The sequence below is a fragment of the Athene noctua genome, chromosome 26, assembly GCF_965140245.1.
Source record: "Athene noctua chromosome 26, bAthNoc1.hap1.1, whole genome shotgun sequence".
NCBI classification, from domain to species: Eukaryota; Metazoa; Chordata; class Aves; order Strigiformes; family Strigidae; genus Athene; species Athene noctua.
In genome coordinates this window covers 2,314,629-2,336,263 of record NC_134062.1, presented here as the reverse complement: position 1 = coordinate 2,336,263, position 21,635 = coordinate 2,314,629, and the positions used below count along the sequence as shown (strand labels likewise).

Sequence of the window (21,635 nt, the reverse complement as noted above, 5' to 3'; positions counted from 1 at the left end):
GAGATGCTACTGTTTTCCACATAGTAAGGCCAAGTCTCATTTCACATCAGCTTTGTTTTGGTATGAGTCTACTAGTATTTTACATCCACTCTACACTGGTGGAGCCACAGGATGGGCAGGCACACTTAAATAAGGCTTGGCCAGAGTGAGTAAGCCTGGGATCTGAAGAACCACCTGAACTTTGCCAGGCTGCCTGTCTGGTCTGCAAGAGACTGGGCAGCCGCTGCATTGTGATTCTGCTAAGCCTCAGGTACAGACATCAGAAAACAAAGCTGGGGCTTCCCATAGCTGAATTTATATGGATGTGTACTTTAGCAGACTATTTCTTGCTCTAGCAGGAATTCTAGCAATTTTTCCCAAAGCCCTTGTGCCTGGCCAGTAATAGGACTGTCAGCAAGGGAAGGATGTATTTGCTGTTACATAGGATTAGGGGTGGAGCAGTTATGATTCCATCCCTGCCTGAGGTTCACTGTATGTCTAAGACAAGCTATTCCTTGGTTGCATAGCACTGGCCAGCCTTTGGCAGAGTATACGCCAATGCATTCCCACAGTAACAGTCAAAGATTGTTATCAAAGCATTTTATAAGGAACACAAAAATTACTACCACTGCTTTATAGCTAGAAACTGAGGCACACAGAGGTAAAGTGGGCTGCCAAATTCATAGCTAGTCACTGGCAGAGTGGGGAACAGAGTCTTTGTGCTAAATGTGCCTTTAGTGCCTTTCATCCTGGACCAGGCAACCTTACTGGGAGTCCCTTCCCCTTTTCTTCACATGAAAGGTTCTTGCCTGCAGAAGGCACTGGTCAGTCATACTGTGTGCTCAGTCTCTTCACTCTTCCCTTTCTGTACAGGGCGAGTGACTGCATTCTGCTAAATAAGGAAAATGCTCCTTTACTTTCCTGAAGCATCAGAGAATGTCTCACTGCAACTTGTTTTGACAGACCTTAGACTTTTGGTGTAGTGGAACCATTTAATAATTCAGGATGAATCATGTGCTTCAAAGTACCGGCAGTTTACAGTAAAAGATCTCTTGTGGCTCAGCTTTTTGCCCGTATGCTTGCATAGGAACACTGCCCCTGGGACAAAAGGGCCTCACAATACCAGATCGGGGAAAACGCAGAGGCACCGAAACATCTTGCAAAAGTGCCAGAAATTATCCCTAAAGCAGCAACCTGGCGTCAAATGGCAGTGACATTTTGGGGCGTGGATGTCTGGCTGTTGAATCAAAGGAATACATCCTAGCCAGGTTCGTTTTACGTGACTTTCTGTATGTTAGACTTATGGAGTAGTTGCCTGCCTGCACTGGTAGTGAATTTGTTTAAGGAACACGTACCATCTTCACATTTCTGAACCTTTAGGAGTTACAGAAAACACGTGCTGGAGAGAATTTCATGGAGACTTTCAGAATAATCCTTCTTTCTGGGTCTCAGCAACTCAGTGGAAAATTCTTGTCCAGACATGTTAGGGAAATGTCCATGTTTTCGCTCAGGTATGGGTGAAGGGTTAAGGAGCTCCTGGTCTCCTGAAGCTCACACACTATTGTTGTCTCCTGGTGTGCACCAGATCGCATGGGTGCCTCCTTTTCCAAATTGTATCACTGTACTGAGACATCTTTTGTGCTTGAGACAGGCTGTTTACAGAAGATTTGAAAAATACATATCAGACCGTAAGTTATTTTGAATGAAATCACACCTCCTGCTTTAAAGTAAGAGTTTTATGAGAGCAGTCCTGTGGATGCATGTGGTTGTTCTGGCATCACTCTGGTCATAATTGTGTGGTTTTCACTGCATCAGGAGCTATCTCAGTACATTAAACAGCCTGAATCACATTGAAGCAGCAATTTTTAGAAAAAAAAAATATTTCTGCTGGCATTGAGAGCAAAGAGAAACATTTTCTTTGCTTGTGAGGTTTTCTTTTCTGCTTCTACAAAGGCCTCTTCAAAAAGAAAACAACAAAAAAAATCAAACTAGAGGAACACGGGATGGAAAATTACAGTTCCTGTCTAATTAAGGTAATGCCAGAAAGCTTAGAAATCATACAAGGCCTTAAACATCACATCCTGATGCAATTAGGCGAGCCTCTGAGCTTTGCTTTGCAGACATTTGGGTCAGTGCTCTGAACAGCCAGGACACTAAATGCCTTTCATACTGGGACCAACCTCAGAGCATGAGGACTATTATTACTGACCTTGTCAGACCTGGGGCTTGGGCAGCATCCGCAGGGTATAAAAGGAAGAGTAGAGTAAAGATCATGAGAAATATCATTCTTCCAGACTGATTCTGTAAAGCCAACAATAAGAATAGATTCAAATTCATCAAATGAATGCAGAAAAGTAATCTCTTCGTGGAAGCAGAGTGTCAGGGGAGTCTACTGGAACACGCCAGGGAGGAGGTCAGGCCTTCTGAAGACATCTGCCTGCTTAAGAGGGATTTTGTGCAAGAAGGAAGATTTGACCATCTTCAAAACAGGCAATACCCTAATCTCAGAAGAGATTAAAATTAACCTTTTACAGTGTAATTTAGATGGTACGGATAATAAAGGACAGAGGAGCATATCGAGGCATTGTGACCTACCTGTATTTACTGTCAGGCAGGCTGGACTGATTGCTGCTTGAGAGGGGAGAAACCTGAGCCTTGGGCAGCAGGTGGTGAATTGCACTGGTTAAATGAGAATAGCAAGGAAACCTACAGCTGACAGGAGATTTGCAACAGAGCTGCTGCTTTTCTTCCACCTGTGGAAAATACCAGATAATGACATTTAATTGTAATTATCAGTAAGGGATTACAGATGCTAAGAAAAAAACCTGTGCTGAGCCAGGAAAGGTGTTTTCATCCTGCATATCATTGCCTGTCAATTCAAAGCACAAAGATATATGCTCCTCACCTCCACATCTCTTCTAGAGCCAGTAGGTCTAAGGTGCTTCTTCAAGGTATGTGCTGAGTAAGTGATCTGAAGTCAAATCCTCCTCTGAGGTGTTTCGTGCTTACTGAAGTGTTCACCTGTAATTTGCCAGCAGAAGTACCTGCAAGTTGGGAAATACCTTATAACTGTAGGTAGCCCCTAGTACTTTGCTTTAAAAGGCTTCTCCTGCTCTGCAAAGTCTTTTAAGGCTTCCAGAGTGACTTAGATATAAACGCTCTACAGTGATCTGCCTAGGAGCTGAAGCAGTCTGGGCTCCAACTTTCTTTAGGTAAGGGAGCTGCTCTTCTCATTGCAAGTTACAGGTAAACCTGGCCTTTTTTTGGAACACAAAGCTGTGTTAACATAAATAGGATTAATCTTAACTCCACCCTAATCCTGATAACATGTGCTGTGGATAGTAAATCTTAGACTAGACTGTTATGTTTTTCTTCTGAAAATCCTGGTTTTGAGAGAAATATTGGTGCAGCATCAGCCCCATCAAGTCTAAGATTTGACTGAACAGAAGCTCAGACCAAAATGCAGGGAGAAGTAGAAAACTCATGAGCGGTCAGTGATTGAGGGAAGAATTATTCAGCTAATTATTAAATTATTATGAAGGAAGAGGATGAGCTAGATAGAACAATAGCTGTTCCTCCCTGATGGCTCCTCAATCTAGCTGTTAGCCATGCCAGGTTATAGACCAACAAGAAGTTCCAGGGGTATTTGTTCAGTCCTGTGAAGTTTGATGTTCTGGATGAAGCTGCAGAAGTTCAGCGTCAAAGGAATTGGTGTGATAGGTCCCACTGGATCTTTTCCCCTCAACTAGAAAGACAAAAATTAAACAAGGAGTGCTAAGAATTTGAGCAGCTGTCAGCAGGGAACCTGAGTTGGTTTGGCAGACTCCTAGGCACAAAGGCTCACTGAATCCTTTACTCAGTCTGGGTTGTGTTCCCCTGTTTGCCTCTGGGGTTAGTGCCTCTTTTTGATAATTATTTAGAAGGCACAAAATGTAATAATGTCCTACTCTGTCGTCAGGAAGCAATGTGAAAGCACAGGGGGGACAGCCTTGGAGAAGGAAAGGGCAAGTACTTCTGAAATGTCACCCACCTCCTTGTCTGTTCCCAATCTCCTTTCTCGTCTTGGTGATTGAGAAGAGCTGAGACCTGTGTGAGACTGGATGGGGCACATGTATTGTTTGAGCTGGGATGTCTGCAGCCGCAAAAGGTGTAGGAGCATGTAGTTTTAAGGTTTGAGTGTTTCTGTGGACAAAAACCAACCAACCAACAAAGTAAGTCTGCTAATGAAATCTAAAACTGCAGTATTACAGCAGCTACTTTTTAAAATAATAACAATGTCAACTTTCTCATGCTTTTAAGAGATAGAGACTAAAAGTTTGTCAAAAATGCTTTCTTATGAATGCATGAAGAAGGTTCAGAGAAAAGAAATAGAAAACAAACTGCTTAGCGAAAGGCTTTATTTTTCCTTTAAGTGAAAATAGAAGTGTCTGAATGGAAGAACCATATAGACTTCTATAAAAAACTACACATTTTCTGTAGGCTGAAAGGGGCTGTGCCCTTGTGGAACTAGTACAATATAACACTTTAGAACTTTGTAAAATGATCTGAAAAATGACAACAAGGTAGTAAACACAACTGTGAACACAACCGTGATAAGATTCTTTCTCTAAATTACATAGACTTTGATGCAGTTTTCATGCTTCAACCCTATTCAGTACGTATCTTTACTTATGAATTACGTATGTCTATAAGGATGCTGTACTACTATAAACAAACCTACCTCTTTTCTCTGGTACCTGTTTCAGTAAACTAAAGCTTTACTGAATCTGTGTAATAGGCAGCTTGTGGACTCTCAGGCACTGCATTAGACTGTTGTGAGATTGAATCTCAGTGCCCACAAGATCAATTACAATTGCAGGAGGTGTGTGGGGGGGCTTTTTGCAGCTGGCAAGAGTTACCACTGCCCTTCTGAAAATCAGCACAGGACCATCAACTTGTGCAAGAGAGAGAAAGTCAAGGTTTGTTGATTCTCCACTGTGCCCAGTCACGTTAAGTAGAAAATAAAGAGCTCTGAAATTGGGCAGGCAAAACTGACATGCGTCGTTGCCATTACAGCCGAAGAAGAGCATGCTGCTCCAGTCCACGTGACAGGCCAAGTCTGCTTCAGCAAGCGTGCATCACATCTGCCACTTCTGCTTCCTTTTTTCCAAAAGCCATCAGGCAGTCCCCCAAGCTCATTTCCTCTGTTCTGCTCTTCAGCTCTGTGCTGAGTGAGCGGGACTGATTGAATGCAGGTCCAGGCACCTTTCTGAACCAGCAGACTGAACCATGGCGTGATTAAAGTTGGATTTCCTATGTCAGGATAATTAAGAGTGAAGCTGTGATCAAATTGTGACTTTGATGGACTATAAAAGCATAAACTGACTGACATTGCTGAGATAATATGGAATGGAGACTTAAAACCTGCTGCATTGGCAGAATAATGGGAAGCTTAGTGAAAAGGGAGGTAATCCCATAAATGGATCAGTTTGTTTACCCTCCATGTACCACACCAGCCCTGCCCAAAGGGATTTCAGTGCTACCAGGGCTCCTACTAGCCTTGGAAGTGCTACTGAGAGGGGGCTGGAAAGGGAAAGATGATGTGAATCTGTTCATTGCCTTTCAGTCACTTAGGCCAGATGGGTCCTCACGCTGTCCAGAAGCCTGAGTTTCAGATTCCCTGGTCCTCCCCTTGTGGCAACACACAGAGCTATATGAAGCAGCATCCAGTAGGACCTGTTGGAAAAGCAGTGTTCCTTGCTCTCAGGTCTTGCAGGTGTTATGTGCTGTGGTGAGCCAGCTTCCCCATGAACAGAAATAGAAACTGGGCCATTAGAAATGCTGATGCATCTCCAAGAAAATGGACGAAGGGGTCTGTACGGCAGGGTGTCTCTTCTCTGCTGCATCATCTGTTACAATTGAGCGACACTGGGAGTGTTAAGGAGGGAGGCTGTTGTCTCCAGGAAATCTGTCCTGGTTGTTTCTTTTGGTAGGTGGCATAGTTTAATAGTAAACACAGGGTTTCTTGCTTCTGCATTGTTGGTTTTCTACATACTTGATGTGTGGATGGGACTCTAAATGCTGTACGTGAACCAATTCTGGCACCGAAAATGAGGAGATGACAGTATTGGTTTGGCACCAGCCTAGATTAAATGTAATGTAAAACTCTTTTTTTCAGCTGTGCTTAGATCATGAGTCCTGTCCTGCTGCCTGCTTGCTCTTCCTGTCCTGGCATGGAGTGAGCTGCACCGCAGCATGCAGTGATGTCAGTGCTCAGCAGGCTTCGGGGTGAGGCCCTTGGTGTTTGTTTTCAAGGGCAAAAGACAATGAGATCTGTGAAGATGAGAGAAAAGTCAGAGCTATGAAATTTACCCTGAAATGGCAATGACCTGCAAACATTTTGTTTTCTATTTTCAGCAACAACTACAGGCATATGTGGCCTGGGTGAATTCCCAGCTGAAGAAGAAGCCAACAATAAAGCCAGTCCAAGACCTGAGACAAGATCTCCGAGATGGAGTCATTCTTGCTTTGCTCATTGAGATTGTAGGTCAGTAATGCCATATGGCACTGTTTTTCATCTTGCAGTTTTAGATCTTGGTTAGAAGGGGCTGGCCTTGGCTCTGACATCTGTCAGAGCTTGCGGGGGCGGGGGGAAGAAGTGACTTTAAAAGAAAACAATCATAAAGCAAATAATAAATGCAATTCTATTAAAGTCCTTCTGTTTTAGCAGACAGTCACAACATGTGCTAAAACCAGTCAAGGACCATATTAACTCCCATGAGGCTGGAATGGAGTTATGACAGGGTTTACCTTGCAGAGGAATGGTGTGTGGCATTTTTGGAAGAGTGAGCTGCTTGCTGAGATGCCCCCTTCTTCCTTGGCTCAACTTCACTCCCAGATTCTCTACCCCCTCCCTCTGACCAGTGCAGGGGGTTGGGGAATGGGATTTGTGGTCAGTTGGTTACGCATCGTCTCTGCTTCTCCTCACACTCTTCGCTTGCTCCAGCGTGGGGTCCTACACACAGGAGACGGTCCTCCACAAGATTCTCCAGCATGGGTCCTTCCCACAGGCTGCAGTTCTTCACGAACTGCTCCAGCATGGGTTCTTACTGTGGCGTGCAGTCCTTTAGGAACAGACTGCCCCAGCGTGGGACCCCAGGGCCATGGGTCCTGCCAGAAGACCTGCTCCAGCATGGGCTCCTCTCCACAGGGCCACAGGTCCTGCCAGGAGCTTGGTCCAGCACAGGGTCTCCACAGGGCAGAGCCTCCTGTGAGGCATGTCCACCTGCTCTAGCGTGGGGTCCTCCACAGACTGCAGAGTGGATATTTTCTCCGTTGGGGACCTCTGTGGGCTGCAGGGGGAATCTCTGCTCTGGCTCCTGGAGCAACTTCTCCCACTCCTTCACTGACCTTGGTGTCTGTAGAATTGTTCGTTTCACATAGTCTCTCACTCCTGGCTGCTGTTGTCCATCTGTTTTTATCTCTTCTGATATGTGATCACAGAGGTGCTACCAGCATCGCTGACTGGTTCAGCCTTGGCCAGCATTGGATCCTTCTGGCATCTGGCTTCTGACATCTTCTCTCAGAAGCCATCCCTGTAGTCCCCTCACTACCAAAACCTTGCCATGTAAACCAAATACAGTCTCCAACCTAGTTATTCCTAATATTGGATACCTTATAAGCAGGACAAGAAGCCGTGCATGTCTCTTGCAGTATCCAGACAAGAGATAAGATCAGGCCCTACACCTATAGTGATTTCTGTGACAGCACCAAGTGGTTCAGTTCTTCTCCCAATAAAGTTTTTTTTACTCCTTTAGCTGGTGAGAAGTTGAATGGCATTCAGGTCAACCCCACCAGCCAGCAGGAGATGAGGGAAAATGTGGAGAAAGTCTTACAGTTTGTGGCATCAAAAAAGATCCGGATGCATCAGACATCAGCAAAAGGTATGCACCCTTGGTGGTTGCCACAAATTATTCTGTCTGTTGAAGGCCTGTTTGTTTCATATCAAACAGACAATGATTCGTTTGTGGGGGAGTTTTGGGTTTTTTCCTCCTGTGGCTAAAATAATGGGTTTGGGGTTGAATGATACTGGTGTTCTTGACTGCTTTTGGTAGCAGCACAACGTATAGAAACAAAAGTGTTTTTTCTTCTGCTACTGAGCAGTCAGAAGATCAAGTAATGGTGTAATGAGGAATACAGACTCAGAATCTTTCACTAAAAGGACATACAAACCTGCTACTGTGAAATGAGATATGGGGACAATATTTCTGGTCCACTGGAAGTCTGTGATACTGTTTTGCATGGCCTGTGTAGGGAAGAGACCCAATACACAAAATCACATGTCTATGGCACGTTTTAGTCATGTATCACAAGGATTGCTGGGGTGTGTGTGTAGATCTGTGGGGTGGAAGGCAGGCTCTGATCCTTACTCTTTGACTCTACTGGGAGGGGATACAGTTCTTATTGACTGTGGCCCTTCAGATGAGAAAGAGGGGAAAAATGCTGAGATGGACTGCGTGGAGTGCATGACCCTTGTTAGCAAAAAGAGTACAAGCTCTTGGCTTATAGGCCTTGGTGAGAGGCTTAGAATTTAAGTATAGAGTAATGAGTACTGTTCCCATAGTGGTGCTGCTGGCAGACTGGAGGCTGTACTGTTTTTCAGTAATGTTGCAAGTTGTTTTATGAGCTCGTGACTATAGTAATGATAGCAATACTAGTAAAAGTCTTACGAAAACAAAGGTATCAATCTGGATATGCAATGAAATGATGTCATATGGTCACAAGATAAGATACAGGCACGGGGCTCTGGGACACAGGCTCCTGAGCTCCAGTCATAGTTCTGACTTTGACTCACTCCAGGACTTGAAACAATTCCCACAAATTTATGGCTTCATATTCCCCATGAATGACGTGGAGGTAACAGTGACTGTGACTTATTTTGGCTATTTCTAATTTTTTGGATACTAAAGCAAGTAATAACCAGCCCTTATGCCTCCAGGACTTGGATTTTTTTTTTTTTTTTAGGCTGCCTCTGATATTTGGAAGCCCTATTCCTATTATTTAATGGCCTTTGAGTGTTTCAGATGACTGACTTGTTTTGAGAAATCCTAGTTTGAAAGAATGGCTGATCTTTGCAGTAAGCATGAGATCAACATGTTTGTGCTTGTTTGTATGCTGGGGAAATGCCTAGTTGCGGTATTATTAAACTGGTTAACATTTGCAAGGTGCTACTAACAGTTTATGGTACAGAACGCTATTGCTAAAGAAATATATTGCTGTTCTCTGGTCTTTACTATTAAAAAAAAGCAGTAAACTTGTGCTAAGTGAAGTGACTGCTAGTACAGTGGTAGTCTTCAGTAACTGCTGTGCTTTTCCAGTGATCACTTAGTAATTATCACATAACCTACTGGATTGTTAGCTGGAAATGGCCATAGAGGGAAGGCTCGGGTCTGCCTAAAGCATTTAAACTTGTGATCTGTAGGTGGGGGTTAGTTTGCTGCTCTGTACAAAACAAGCAGACTTAAGCATCAGTGCTGTCCTGCCGTCCTTCTTGCATAGTCCTCACTCAGTGGCATAGTCCCATTGGGTTTAATTATTTTTCAAGACTCTTGGTCAGATACAGCTCTGGTGGGACTTGGTGTTAACAGCATTGTCCTTGGCTTTACTTGCATTTTGCAGATATTGTTGATGGGAACTTGAAATCTATCATGAGGTTGATCCTGGCCTTAGCTGCTCATTTCAAACCAGGCTCGGGGAGAGCAATGCATCATAGCCCTGCTGGCACGGTGGGGAAGAGCCTGTCAGCATCGTCCGCGGGTCACAGGCCTCGCTCCGCTGCAGCGGTGGCCCAGGGGGCCATGGCTGCCCTGGCTGATGTTCGTCAAGATGTCTTGCAATCCGGCCGGGAGGTTTTCCGGCACAGACAGAGGTAATGAGTTTTTCCTGGTTATGTGAGGTTCATTAGCAGATGGACACAATTTCTTTTAAAATAGATGCCTCTTTATCCTGACGATTCCCAGTGTAAGGTAGCAAGGTAGCTCCCTTTGTGCAAACAGAATGAAAGTGCTGCTGTCTCACTGAAACCTAAATAGATTGTGGCCTCGCAAAGGGGAGTCCTGACCTGGCCTGGCTGCCTCATCATGAAGACTGCAGGTATCCCAAGTTCTTTTCAAGGTTTTACAGCAAAATCTGCTGGATTTACAGCAAGATCTGTGGGATCTCTGTTATCTCACTGCAAAAGAACAGGTCATTATGGCCAAGCCAGAGGGAACTCTGCTGCCTCATTTTCCCTGTTTCATGCTGAGCACAGTGCCCTGTCTTGGTGCTGTCTACTTGGAGATATTCTCATTTCAAGTGAAACAAAAGTAAAGTCTTAACTACAGGTACTGGTTAAAGATTTGGGAACAGTTATTTCCAGAATTGGGGTATTGAGCCTGTTGAAGTCCATCTGTCTTCTACATTGCTGTTCACAGCACTGTTACGCTTGCTGCTGTATAAGCAGATGCAGTGTTGTGTGCTATTAATCAGCTGATGCAGTGGAGGAGTTCTGGTGGTAATGAAGGGAGGTGATCCATGTACAGAAGGAATGTGTAATTCTGAAAAGCACATTTAACACTTGCGAAAGGTGCTATCTGGATTATAATAATAATAGTAATGACATTTAAATGGAAGCCAGATGGTGGCCTATTGAGGGTTTAATTTACACAGCTGAAGGTCATTTTCCCATATTATGTTGGCTCAAGGGAGTACCTGTGAAGCAGTTTGGAAATGAGGTTGAAATGGTATATTTTGTTGAAAAATTAAATGCTAAAGGTTTCTCTTGCAAAGGCCTTGGGCCAGGAGCTCTTCAGAAAAGCCAGTCCTTGTGTTATTTGCAAATTCTCTTCTTTTCCTTGCCTTCCCAGAGGTTTTGTAGTTTTCTAGTGACAGAATTAGGGATGAGTTTAAAAGGGGAGGGCCTGTTTCCTGTGTTTCCCTCACATGACAGTGCTTCCTGATAGGAGAATTTTCTTAATTGGCAGTTTTCTAGCTGTCCTCTTCTTATTGCCTTCCTTTCATTAGCTCTCCTACACTCCTTCTTGGAGACAAGCATTTCTGCTCCTATCAGGGGAGGCGTCCCTCATTCTGTGATTATTATCTCCAGAAATAGCAGCATGGATGAGGAGATTGAAAACCCCTACTGGAGTGTCCGGGCACTGGTGCAGCAGTATGAAGGGCAGCAGAACACACCATTGGAGTCCCACTCTTCTGGGTAAGGAACTTTATTGCCAAGATATGTCCCCTCGTGGTCCTTTGTCTTACATTCCCTAAAGAGCCCTTTTTATCGCTGTGATCTGGTTCTAATAGAAAAGAGGATTCCCAGCATAGAGTCTCCTGCATGATGTGGAGAATGAAGCCTCAGAAACCAACATGAAGCAGTGGTTTATTGCTATTTCTCCCACAGATAAAATTGATTTCATTCATGATGTGGTTGCATAGATAAGAGCTAGGAACTCTTAGAGTTACAATGGTCTAAAGCTCTGGTGTGTCCCTCGGTGAGACCAGGGGAATAGGATTAGGAAATACACAGCTACAGGTTTTACTGGGAACCTGAATGTACAGGTGGAGCCTTTTGAGAGAGTGCTGACATGAGGGATGCTGAAATGGAGTTGCCTTGCTTCACAGAAAGGAAGGGGCAGAGCAGCTAGAGTGCAAGGGATGAATATTTCAGAGCTGATGGAAAAGATTTGGAGGAAAAGAACTTAAACCAACAAACCTCATGCCCTTCAGAGAGGTAGAGATGAGGGGGCATGTGGATTTGAACAGCAGTTACAGGAACACACGAGTCTTTAATCCAGATATATGGTTCCAGGGGGATCTGCAGCTGTGTCTTCGTTGCCATCGTGCCCTCATCCATCACCTTTAACTGCCTCTAGCTTTACAGTTAACTAATTTACCCTTCCATCCCACTTTTGATGCTCTATAGTACGAAGAGGACCTGAGAATTAAGGTTGCTTGGCCCAACAGGGGAGAAAAAAAATACAATAGTTTGTACTTATCCCCAAAACTTGCTATATATCGTTGTCAGGTTCAGTTTATACAGACACAGACATTTGGGAGTGTGGGAACTCCAGTGGACTGCTGCCTCCACATGATGTCAGTAGAGAGTGAACTTCTGAAGCTGTCATTCCGGGGGAGATGTAAAAATTCTGGTCTTGGCAACAGGATTTCATGGCTAATGTCACAGGACTTTGGTGTTGACTCTTGAACCATGATCTTGGTAGGAGAGTGAGTGAAACATGCTGCTCCCTCCACTCATCCTTCAGTTTAAGGTAGCTGGAGTATTTAATGTGTACTCTTCTACCCTGTAAAGGATTATCGGACAACTGCTGTTTGCTCATATGTGGCTGTGTTTTAGTGATGAGTGAAAATTTCTCTGTATATCCTAAATCACTTTGTGGTTTTAATTTTTGAAAATGTGATGTCATGAGTTCTCTTACCATATGGTAACGGTGATGTTATTGCTGATAGGATGTAATATGGTGAGAATCTTTACAGAAGTGATCAGTGATCTACCCAGAGAAATTGGGAGCAATCTGACCTCTAGCTCCTGGGGGTGGCTTCTGCTGACACCAGGCTTCGTGATGAAAACAAGATGCTTATTTCTCTTTCCTTCCAGGGAGAAATGTACTAGCTTTGTTATGAGAACTGGCTGGGAGAAACAAGCCACATTTTTTATTAGTGAGAGATATGGTTATTAACTACAGCCACCCCCCTCCATCTAATTGTGCTGCTGTCGTGTGTGTCCCAGGGCAGCATCCCCTGCCTAGCATCAGCTCGTTGCTGCATTAACTCCTCAATAAGAGACCTCACAGCCTGAATAACAGAATTCCCAGAGACAAAAGCTCTAATAAGCAAAGGCAACTGAAATGATTCATGGAAAATTTGCCTAAGTCAGATGGATTCCCATGCCACTAAGCCCCTCACCCATCCATCTCCCTTTCCCCTCCCCTTCCACCAGCCTTCCCTCCCCCACTCTGAGCCAGGCATCTCGGAGAAAAGGCTGTGCCTTGCACAGCCTGTGTGACAGCGGGAGGGAGAGGGAGCTGGAGATAGCGAGGAAGAGGAAGCCGTGCCTAGGGCTGGGAAGCTGCATGCCGAGACCGCATCCAAGCCTGGAAGAGCGGAGAAGCCGCTGCTTGCAGGAGCACCTTCTCTTGCCTGTTCGTTGGCATCTGCAGCAGGTGCTTGGAGTCTAAAGAGGGCAGAATGGGATGAGAAACACCACTGGCAATCCAGACTGCGGTCCTTGTGATGAAAACAACTGGGTGTGCAGCTGACCAAAATGCAGCAGGAAGAGACAAATAACCCGAGCGGAAAACCAGCCAAAGCAAAACCCAGGCTGCAGAATTCCTCGACTCTGGAATCAAATACACGTGTGGGAGCTGCTGATCTGCCATACGACAGTTTCTTGCAAAGACCCTGAGGGGGTTTTTTTGTGTTTGTTTGTTTGTTTCTGCTGTGAATCTTTCAGCTAATATGAAGAGGTCTGGCTTGCAAATATTTCTCCAGTAGTTTGACAGGAGCTGGCGTCTTCTGCACTGAATTCTGAGCATATGAAGGGACAAGGCATGTCTGTAGCCAGAATCCTGAGGCTCCCCGGGAAACGGATTCTGTGAGGCGAAAGGTTAAATTGGGATCATGGGAGGGAAGCAGGTCAAATGGTGAGCAATTGTTGCCATTGTAATTTGAAACAGCAGGGATGGGGTGTTGATTAAAATTATGAGGATTCAGACTTATCACTGGGGCTGTTGCCCTAAAGCCTTGGCTGTGCAGGCACTAGCAACTCTGGGACTCAGTGGAGAAAGGATATGGGTTATGAAACCAACTGCTAAAAGGAATAAAGTGGAACCGTTTACATCATAAATCTGTCCTAAATAGCTATAATTTCCCAGCACTTATTTCTGCATGCTTTAATCATGAATTGTTATGTACTTTAAAGAAGTAAGAACATCAGTGGATATTTCACACTCTGATGGGTTTAGTGACCGATACAAAAACCATAGAAATGTTTCCAGCATTAACTTGATGGCATAATGTATGAGGCAACCTGACCCGTGCTCCTGCTTCATCTGAGTGCGTCTCAGTGGCTCTGTTCACCGTTGGGCATGGTTTGAGATGTTGTCACTGACGCCGCGTGAACCCCCTGGCCTTTTAAAATAGGGAAACTGCCTGGAAAGGGGACTGTGGACGTAGGAATACCTAAGTAATTATTTGTGTTGTGGAGACCCGTAGTGAGCACTTCACACACGCATATGCACACACACACCTCCCCCCCGCCCCCCCCCGGGTTATTTGTATTTGCTTTGGGCTGTGGATCCAGTGCTGAGAGGAGCAGGCTTTGCAAGAGGGGAATGTTATTTCTAGTCTCCGTATCCCCTTGTGTTTATGTCCTACTCATTCTTCTTTGCAGTTCGGCTCCTGCCCCATCCTTCAGTTTTACCACCTTCTCACCCAACACTTGCTAATACTGATTTTCTAGCACAGCTCTCATTCTTTCATCTTTTGCGTGGGTGAGAACCAGCAGTGCACTTCTTGGTGGCCTTATCAGGATGATGGCACATTGGAATATCAGCTGAGAATATGTGGGGAAATACTGAGATCTGTTCCTAGAAGGAAGTAGAATCCTTCTCAGAGTTACTGGACATGTAAGATCAGCTGGGCTTCCTGTTTGTACTTGTGCTGTTTGAAAGTTTCATCATTTCCTCTGACCCTTATAATATAATGCAAACCCAGTAGTACTCTTTGGGCTCCCAAACAATTATTTTAACTTTGTGCTCAGCACCCATTCAGTAACAAGCAGGAGCAGGGGGCTGGTTACAAATGTTGTATGTAAAATGTGCTTAATTGGGACTGCTGTAATGGAGTTACCCTTCATGAAGGTAAACCCTTGAGCAAAGCCAGGTGGCCTGGACCCCTTTAACAATCACACACCCTGTTTGGGCAGGAAAGGACAGGTACTGTAGCTGTTAGAGATCCCGTTAGAAGATGGTTATTCTTTCATGGAGTAAGTTGCATTCATCTTTTCCTTTAACATGGTGAAAATCCATTTAGTCTGGACCATTAAAACTGGACTGCTTGAGGGTCTGTAACGTAAATGAGAAGTAGGCCAGCACTGCACTGGCTGTGGGAGTGGACCAGACAGGAGCTGCTACCAAGTAATTTCCATTTCTATTGCAAGGCTTTTCTGATTCTGTGAGAGAGCTGTGGAATATGTAACAGCCGTGCTGGGAAGATGCAGACAGCGAGCTGCCGAAGCCTCTTACTTTTTTAAACCTATTATATTATTTCCACAGTGTTTTCTTTTTGTTCTCTGTCCTTTGTTTCTGTCTTGGGGAGAATGAAAAATTAACTCCTGCTCACACTTGGAAGGATTAGTTCCTGCAACTTTAGAGGTACATTGAATGGGTCAGTGAACTTCAACCACCTTTTGATGTTGTCTGGGCGATGCCTTTAGGAAGAATTTCTGAAAAAAGATTGCTTGAACCTCACAGTCATCTGAGATGGCTCCAGTGGAAATATGTGGGTACTTTCAAGAAGTTTTAACCTAAGAACATGAGTGAGTGGTATCTGACTTTGAAAAATATTTTGCTCTTGGAATTTCAAGTTAGTCAAGTGGTGCTTTTGAAAGCCAGAGCAAGAGATGTCGCAAACCAGGGTGGCTTTTTGTTCAGCTTGCAGTCTGAACATAAGGCTCACAGTAAATTGCTTCTGAGCAGACCTTCAGTAGACTGTGGTCTTACCCCTGTGTGAGTGTATGTGAATTCTGTGGTGGCAGTCTCAAACTTGCATTCTGCTAAGGAAAATGAAGGGACACATTGTGCTTCTTACCGGTTAGCCTGCTATGACACTGATGGAAAGTGATGGAAAATGATTCCCAGTTTGGTTTGTTAATGGCTTCTCTAGTATGCAGATAATTCTTAGTTTCAACAAGCCTGCCTGCATGTTCACTTTTATCTTACATGAGGACAATATCGATCAGCACTGGAAGTAACTTTTCTCCTTTCCTCTGCAGTCTTACATCGCCCAGTCCTATCCACAGTGCGAAGAGCGAATCCACTGTAGCCCCATCAGAGGAGAAGGAAAGACTTGTGATTATCCACACTGAAGAAGCAGAAACTAAAACGGGTACCTTGCAGATTGCTTTACAGCTCACACTTTCTTTGGGATTTGTTTGTATCATAAACTTGCTGAAAAGTAACCCAGTAACTGAAATAAATGTAGAGAATGTGATGCCGAGTATCTGTTCACATAAAACTAAATCCTGAAACTTTTAACCCTACAGTAATGCCATGATATGGCAATGTTTATGAGGCTTGCAAAATAATGCTTAGGAAATAAAAAGCTCTGGAGAATAATTGAGTGTCACGTATAATTTTCACTGTAGGGTGAATGCTTTCATCACAGCCTCGTTAGGCCATGTTGAAAAAAAACATTTAAAATTCCCTTAAAAGAGTTCATGTGAGCTTGTCAAGCCCGTGATGCATCACTTGACGTGGGGTAGGGGTCTGTGTTTACAGCACATCTGTACAAAGGTTCAGTGGCTCTTTTCAAGGATTGAACAGTTGTAGTATTGTTGTGGTGTTTGCACTGAGAAGTCATTGCTGTATTGTCACAAATGCCCTGTGATATGGTCAGTTTACATTTAAAATTTTCATTCATATTGAAGGACAGGTTTTCAGAGAAGTTCCTGAAGTGATTTCTTTTTGTTTATTTTCCTTCTCAGGAATGCAGCCTAGGAGTGAGTGTTTCTGGTTAGCATCCATCCCAAGAGCAAATGACAGAGCAGCTCTCCTAGGATGCGCTTTGCAGCGTAGTCCTGCTCCAGTGCTCCTTCAGAAGTATTTGACAGACTAGCTCAGTGGCTGAAGTAGCTGGCAGGCTGTGGCTCTTCCTTAAGTTCTTAGCAGTGCTGTGTCTGCCTGCTGCCTGTACAATAGGCTGTTGCAGCTGCTTACCTACAGATGCACAGCAGCTTCCATTGGCCAGTCTCACTTTTGGTCAATCAGCTAACAAGCACTGCTATGATTATTCCTCATCAAACCTCATCCCTTCTTAGGGAAGAAAAAAAACCAATCCATATTCCTGGACCAGGCAGTGGATGATAGTTAACCATCAATCCAGTTTATGCTGTGGGGATCAGAAAAGGCATGCAAGGCTAGTTAACTTTCTGTTAACCTTTTTTTTTTTTTTCAGATTTAGGTGTGCTGTCTGCTTTGAGAAAGCCATGTTATTTTACAAGTAGAGATAGTGTTTAACGTTGCCTTCAGTGGGTCCTTGGTGCACTCTAACACTAAGACATGTTCTTGAAATCACACAGTGGCTTTTTCTTCCCCTTAGGTACTTTCTACCACACACAGTGCAGTGCGTTGTCCCCTGTGATGTGCTTTGAATTCTCCAGTACTCAAGAATCAGATGCAGCAAAGTTAATGAAGGGGAAGGGTGCATATCTTTGATATAGCTGTATGCAGGAAAGCTTCCTTTGCATAAAGAATGAGGCATAAATCCTTGAGATTAGACAAGGTGTCACACCTGTAGCAATTTCCTTGGTACCAATTAGAAGCCGTGCTGGTTTATGAGTGATAGCTAGTGTGCAGCAAGCAATTATTGTGTGGTGCAAGTGTTTTTTGGACTCCTCTGTCTGTCGTGACCACATTCAGCTGCTCTCTCTTCCAGAAGAGACAGAATCTCATTTCCAGCCTGAGTGGCAAGCAGGGAACCCTGGGTCATATTTGGAGAATTCATGGGAGGAGCAGCTTTTGGAACAACAGGACCATTTGGAAAAGGAAATGGAGGAAGCAAAGAAGATGATTTCAGGTTTGCAGGTAATAGATTTTCTTCTCAGCTGGTGTTCCCTTCCACATGCATTTCTTTTGCAGCCAGCTGTAGCTGGAAGACAGGTTGTCTTGCAGCTGAGACATTGGTCTGGAACTTGACAGTCAAATAAGACTCCTGGTGCAGTGAAGTCTCCTGGGGTGATTGTGCAAGAAGTCAGTTGGTCTCTTGGGTCACCTTGGTTAAATAGGGACAGTGGCTCTTCCCTCCCTGTGTCTCACCCTGTGGGATGAGTCCCTTCAGGGAAAAGTTCATCAGGAATGAGAGTATTTCAGATTGTGTGGATAGTGTGTATTGGGGTATATTGTCTTCAGCCAGTGGAAACCTTATCCAGCAACAGAATGCTACTGACTGAGCACTCTGACATCGTCCTTTCTTGCAGTGTTTAAGCTCTCTGGGCTCCTGTAGTTGTGGTTTGGTGCTGGTCACCTTTTCCAGAATGGAGAATGCCAAAACCATCCTTTCCAATGTCCCAGATGCAATTTAGAAGACAGCTGGATCCAGCCCCAGTCTGTCTTGAGGCAGGGCATGCCTGTCTTCAACCACTGTGTACCACACTTAACCAAGGTTGCCCAGGGAAGGAGCCCCAGTATATTTACCAGGGTTTCAGAGAAAGGATTTTAACATCAGTCTGTGCAATTCAGACACAACCTTTTCTTTTTCTTAGCTCAAGCTTCTCCAAAACTTGGTGTTGACATGATTTGAGGCTCTTATTCAGTAGGGAGGGAGAGAGAGAGGAAGGTTATATTGCTGTGAAGACTGAAGATCAGTGATAGTCACTAATAGTAATTTAAGTGGACTGTGAGAGGGCAAAGGACACACTGAACACAGGTAAGAACAGAGCCACTCTGGAGATCTAAAACAAAGCCTGTGTTTAGAAGGTGATTATGTCTGTGTTGTCTTTTGGTTGGAGTTCAGATACCAGCTGAGTTCATTGGCTTGCTCCCCTGTCCTATGACGGTCTGCTAACTCCTGGATGTGCTGTCACTGTGCAGAGCACGCATGTTACTGTGCAAACCAGCAAAGATGCAGCAGTGTTCTCCCACATGCTGGGGCTGGGACTTCCCTTCTTCACCAGGGCGCTTAGCAGCCTGCAGGTTTTGTTAGCAGCCTGAGAGAATGGAGCAGTCTTTCTGCAATTTGCGATTGGAAGTAATGCAGAGAGACAAGAAATGTCAGGAAATCAATCAGAATTCACAGAGCTGATCAGGGGTCGTATAGGCTTGCATCAGTCTTTCAGGGGGCTAGATTGAACTATAATATTTGGCACATTCTCTATGCAACTGTTTATTTGTGGGACCTTTTCCTTGCGGACCTATTCCAGTCCCTCCCCGACCAAATGACCCTCAGCCTGATGGGTTTGACTTTGCATGGGGAGTAGAGCCCCTGATCCATATGGTAAAGACCCTGAACTCTCTCAGGAATACTCCTTTCTGTTTGTGCTGGGAACCATACTGGCTTTGAATTGTAAATATTTATGTGCCAGTAAACAAAGCAGAGATTGTGTGAGAAGCATAGGCTGCCGGGAGGGAGGGTGGGGTGTGAGCCGGCTGCCCCTTTCCTTGTGGACAATGGGCAGGAAACAAAAGGCTTTTTTTTTTTTTAAAAAAAAAAAAGCAGCTAGGTTCGCTGGTAAAATCTGGTTGCATTGTGTGCCCACTGGGAGCAGGAAGAGGCAGCACTGGCATGTCCTGTTCCTCCAACCCTGGCCCCATGTTTCAGGAGTGAGGGCGAGCAGCTGCCACTGCTGCCCCCTCATCCTCTGGGAGTAGGAAGAGGCAGCTGATGTTGCTAGCCAAGAAATTGGATTTGATTAATTGATTTTCCCCCTCTTACTCAATACTTAAAAGCCTCCAGTTCACAAGAGTTTCGTTGAAGTATCAGGGACCCTGATGTACATTTACCTCATCAGGCACTAAAACCACGGCAGCTTTTTATGTTCCTGTGTGATTCCTGCTTGAGTGTCCTGCTGGGAAGACTTTGGGATGCACTCAGAAGACAGTTTTCCAAAGCGATTTAGCGTTAACTGAGTACAGATTGCTATTTGGCAGCAAGTTGCAGCTCTTTAGTGGAAGATTCTGTCAGCAGGCAGAACCGGGCCTGTCAGCCTTGAAGTCTTTAGGGGCTGGAGTGTTACTGCAAATGGGATATTTTGGGTTTAGCCATGGAGTTCAAACAGAAATAAACTAGAAAGCTAACTGAAAGAAAGAGGCATGAGTCTTTCCAGTGTGTCCAGTTCTATGCAACATCCTGGCACATACCAGGAGCCCTGAATCCTGGAAGAGACAGAAAGATCAATGTAAAAACCATAGGCTAGAGAAAACCAGTCTGGTATACCCTGCTGGAGATCTGGCCTCCTCTTTCTAGTCACACTTCCTACAGTGCATGCTTTTCCCTTCTTCAGGCTGGATTCAGTCTACTGTGAGAATTCTGGCATCTTCCTACAGACATGTGGGCTACTTGGAGCTGCTGAAGGAGTGAATACTGTGCTTCTAGTAGCCTTCCTCAAGCACAGGGCATAGCTTAAGATTTTCACTGACTGTGTGGGCGAGGGCTCTTCCCTCACTTGGACAACGGTTCTGAATATATCTTGGTCTTGTCTAGTATAGAATAGAGTTAGGCTTCCCTGAACATCCAGTTTCTAAAGTGTTTTGTAGATGTGTGGTTAGGAGGATGGCTTCTTTCAGCAGGGGATACTTCAGTCTCATTCCAGAAGAGAAGCTTTACAATGTAAACCTGGTTCAGTCTGTGCGTTAGACTTCAAATCTGTTGTTGTAGTGAAGGCAACCCTTGGACTGAAGCCTGAGACGGAATTTACTCCCTGAAAATCTGAGTTGTCCTTGTTTGGTGTCTTTCTGTGGGAAAGAATATTGGCTGACAGATATCTCTGGGAGAGCTTTTTCAGGGGATAAATCTTCTTGTTTGTTCCTGGAGAATAGGGGAATGGTCAGCAGAAATGGAAAATGATACTGTTTAGAGACTGTTGATACGAATGACTGTTAGCCATGGCTGCAGCTAGACTATTTTCCTTTGAAACTCCTTAAGAGGAGATTTTTTTCCTTCATCTTCCCAGGCTTTGTTGCTCAATGGGTCTTTACCTGAGGATGAGCAAGAAGGGTCCTTTGAACTTTGTGAACGTGGAGCCTGCCCTGAGGAGCAGCTGGTGAGCACATTGCTGTACCTATATCTCTTTGATCAAGCTGCCCTTTGCACTGTTTTGCCACAGGCACGTGTCTTGCACAATAATAACCAAAGTTATTTTGCATTTAGATCATAATCCGAAGTCGCCTGGATCAGAGTGTGGAAGAAAATCAAGACCTTAAGGTTAGAGGGGAATGGATGAAGGGGAAAGTGAGGTTTTGGGTCAAGAGTTGGTCAAGAGATGTTTGCAGACTTTGTCCTAATTGATGGGGAGGAGTGGGGCGGATGGGGCAGGGACAGGGGAGGGTGGATAACACAATGGATGACATGGGGGATATATCGTGTTAGGGCTCCGACTCTGTTCCCATATTCTGCTGTGCAGGATCTCCATCCCTCTGGGAGCGTAGATATCTTCTTCCCTGAGACAGTAATTAATTGACCTAGAGAGAGCACTTGCAATACTTGGCTGGGAAGTGTTTATTATACTGTATTAACAGTTAATAAAGTTTGTGGGATAGCACCAGAAAAATATGTACTGCCTTGCCACTTTGCTTCAAACCAGTGCTGGTAAAAGAAATATCTAAGTGTTACTTGAATTTAAATGAAGGCTGAAATAGATTTTTTTCCTGCGTGCTCTTGAAGCTGGAGAGTTCTGAGTTGTA

At 44.5% G+C, this 21,635-nt stretch overlaps 1 protein-coding gene across 8 annotated transcripts in view; it reads left to right on the top strand.

The window, feature by feature from the left end:
• The window catches only part of DIXDC1 (DIX domain containing 1), a 43,047-nt gene that overhangs the window by 9,945 nt on the left and 11,467 nt on the right, over positions 1-21,635 (top strand). For 6 of the 8 annotated variants that reach the window (XM_074927444.1, XM_074927441.1, XM_074927446.1 and 3 more), the window contains 8 exons: positions 6,376-6,505; positions 7,776-7,901; positions 9,637-9,886; positions 11,102-11,209; positions 16,013-16,125; positions 17,674-17,822; positions 20,906-20,995; positions 21,103-21,156. In XM_074927444.1, coding sequence (XP_074783545.1) covers positions 6,376-6,505; positions 7,776-7,901; positions 9,637-9,886; positions 11,102-11,209; positions 16,013-16,125; positions 17,674-17,822; positions 20,906-20,995; positions 21,103-21,156 — 1,020 coding nt within the window. Of the gene's footprint in view, positions 1-6,375; positions 6,506-7,775; positions 7,902-9,636; positions 9,887-11,101; positions 11,210-13,034; positions 13,662-16,012; positions 16,126-17,673; positions 17,823-20,905; positions 20,996-21,102; positions 21,157-21,635 lie in introns of those variants that run through there. The other 2 variants (XM_074927442.1, XM_074927448.1) reach the window with 2 other exon arrangements.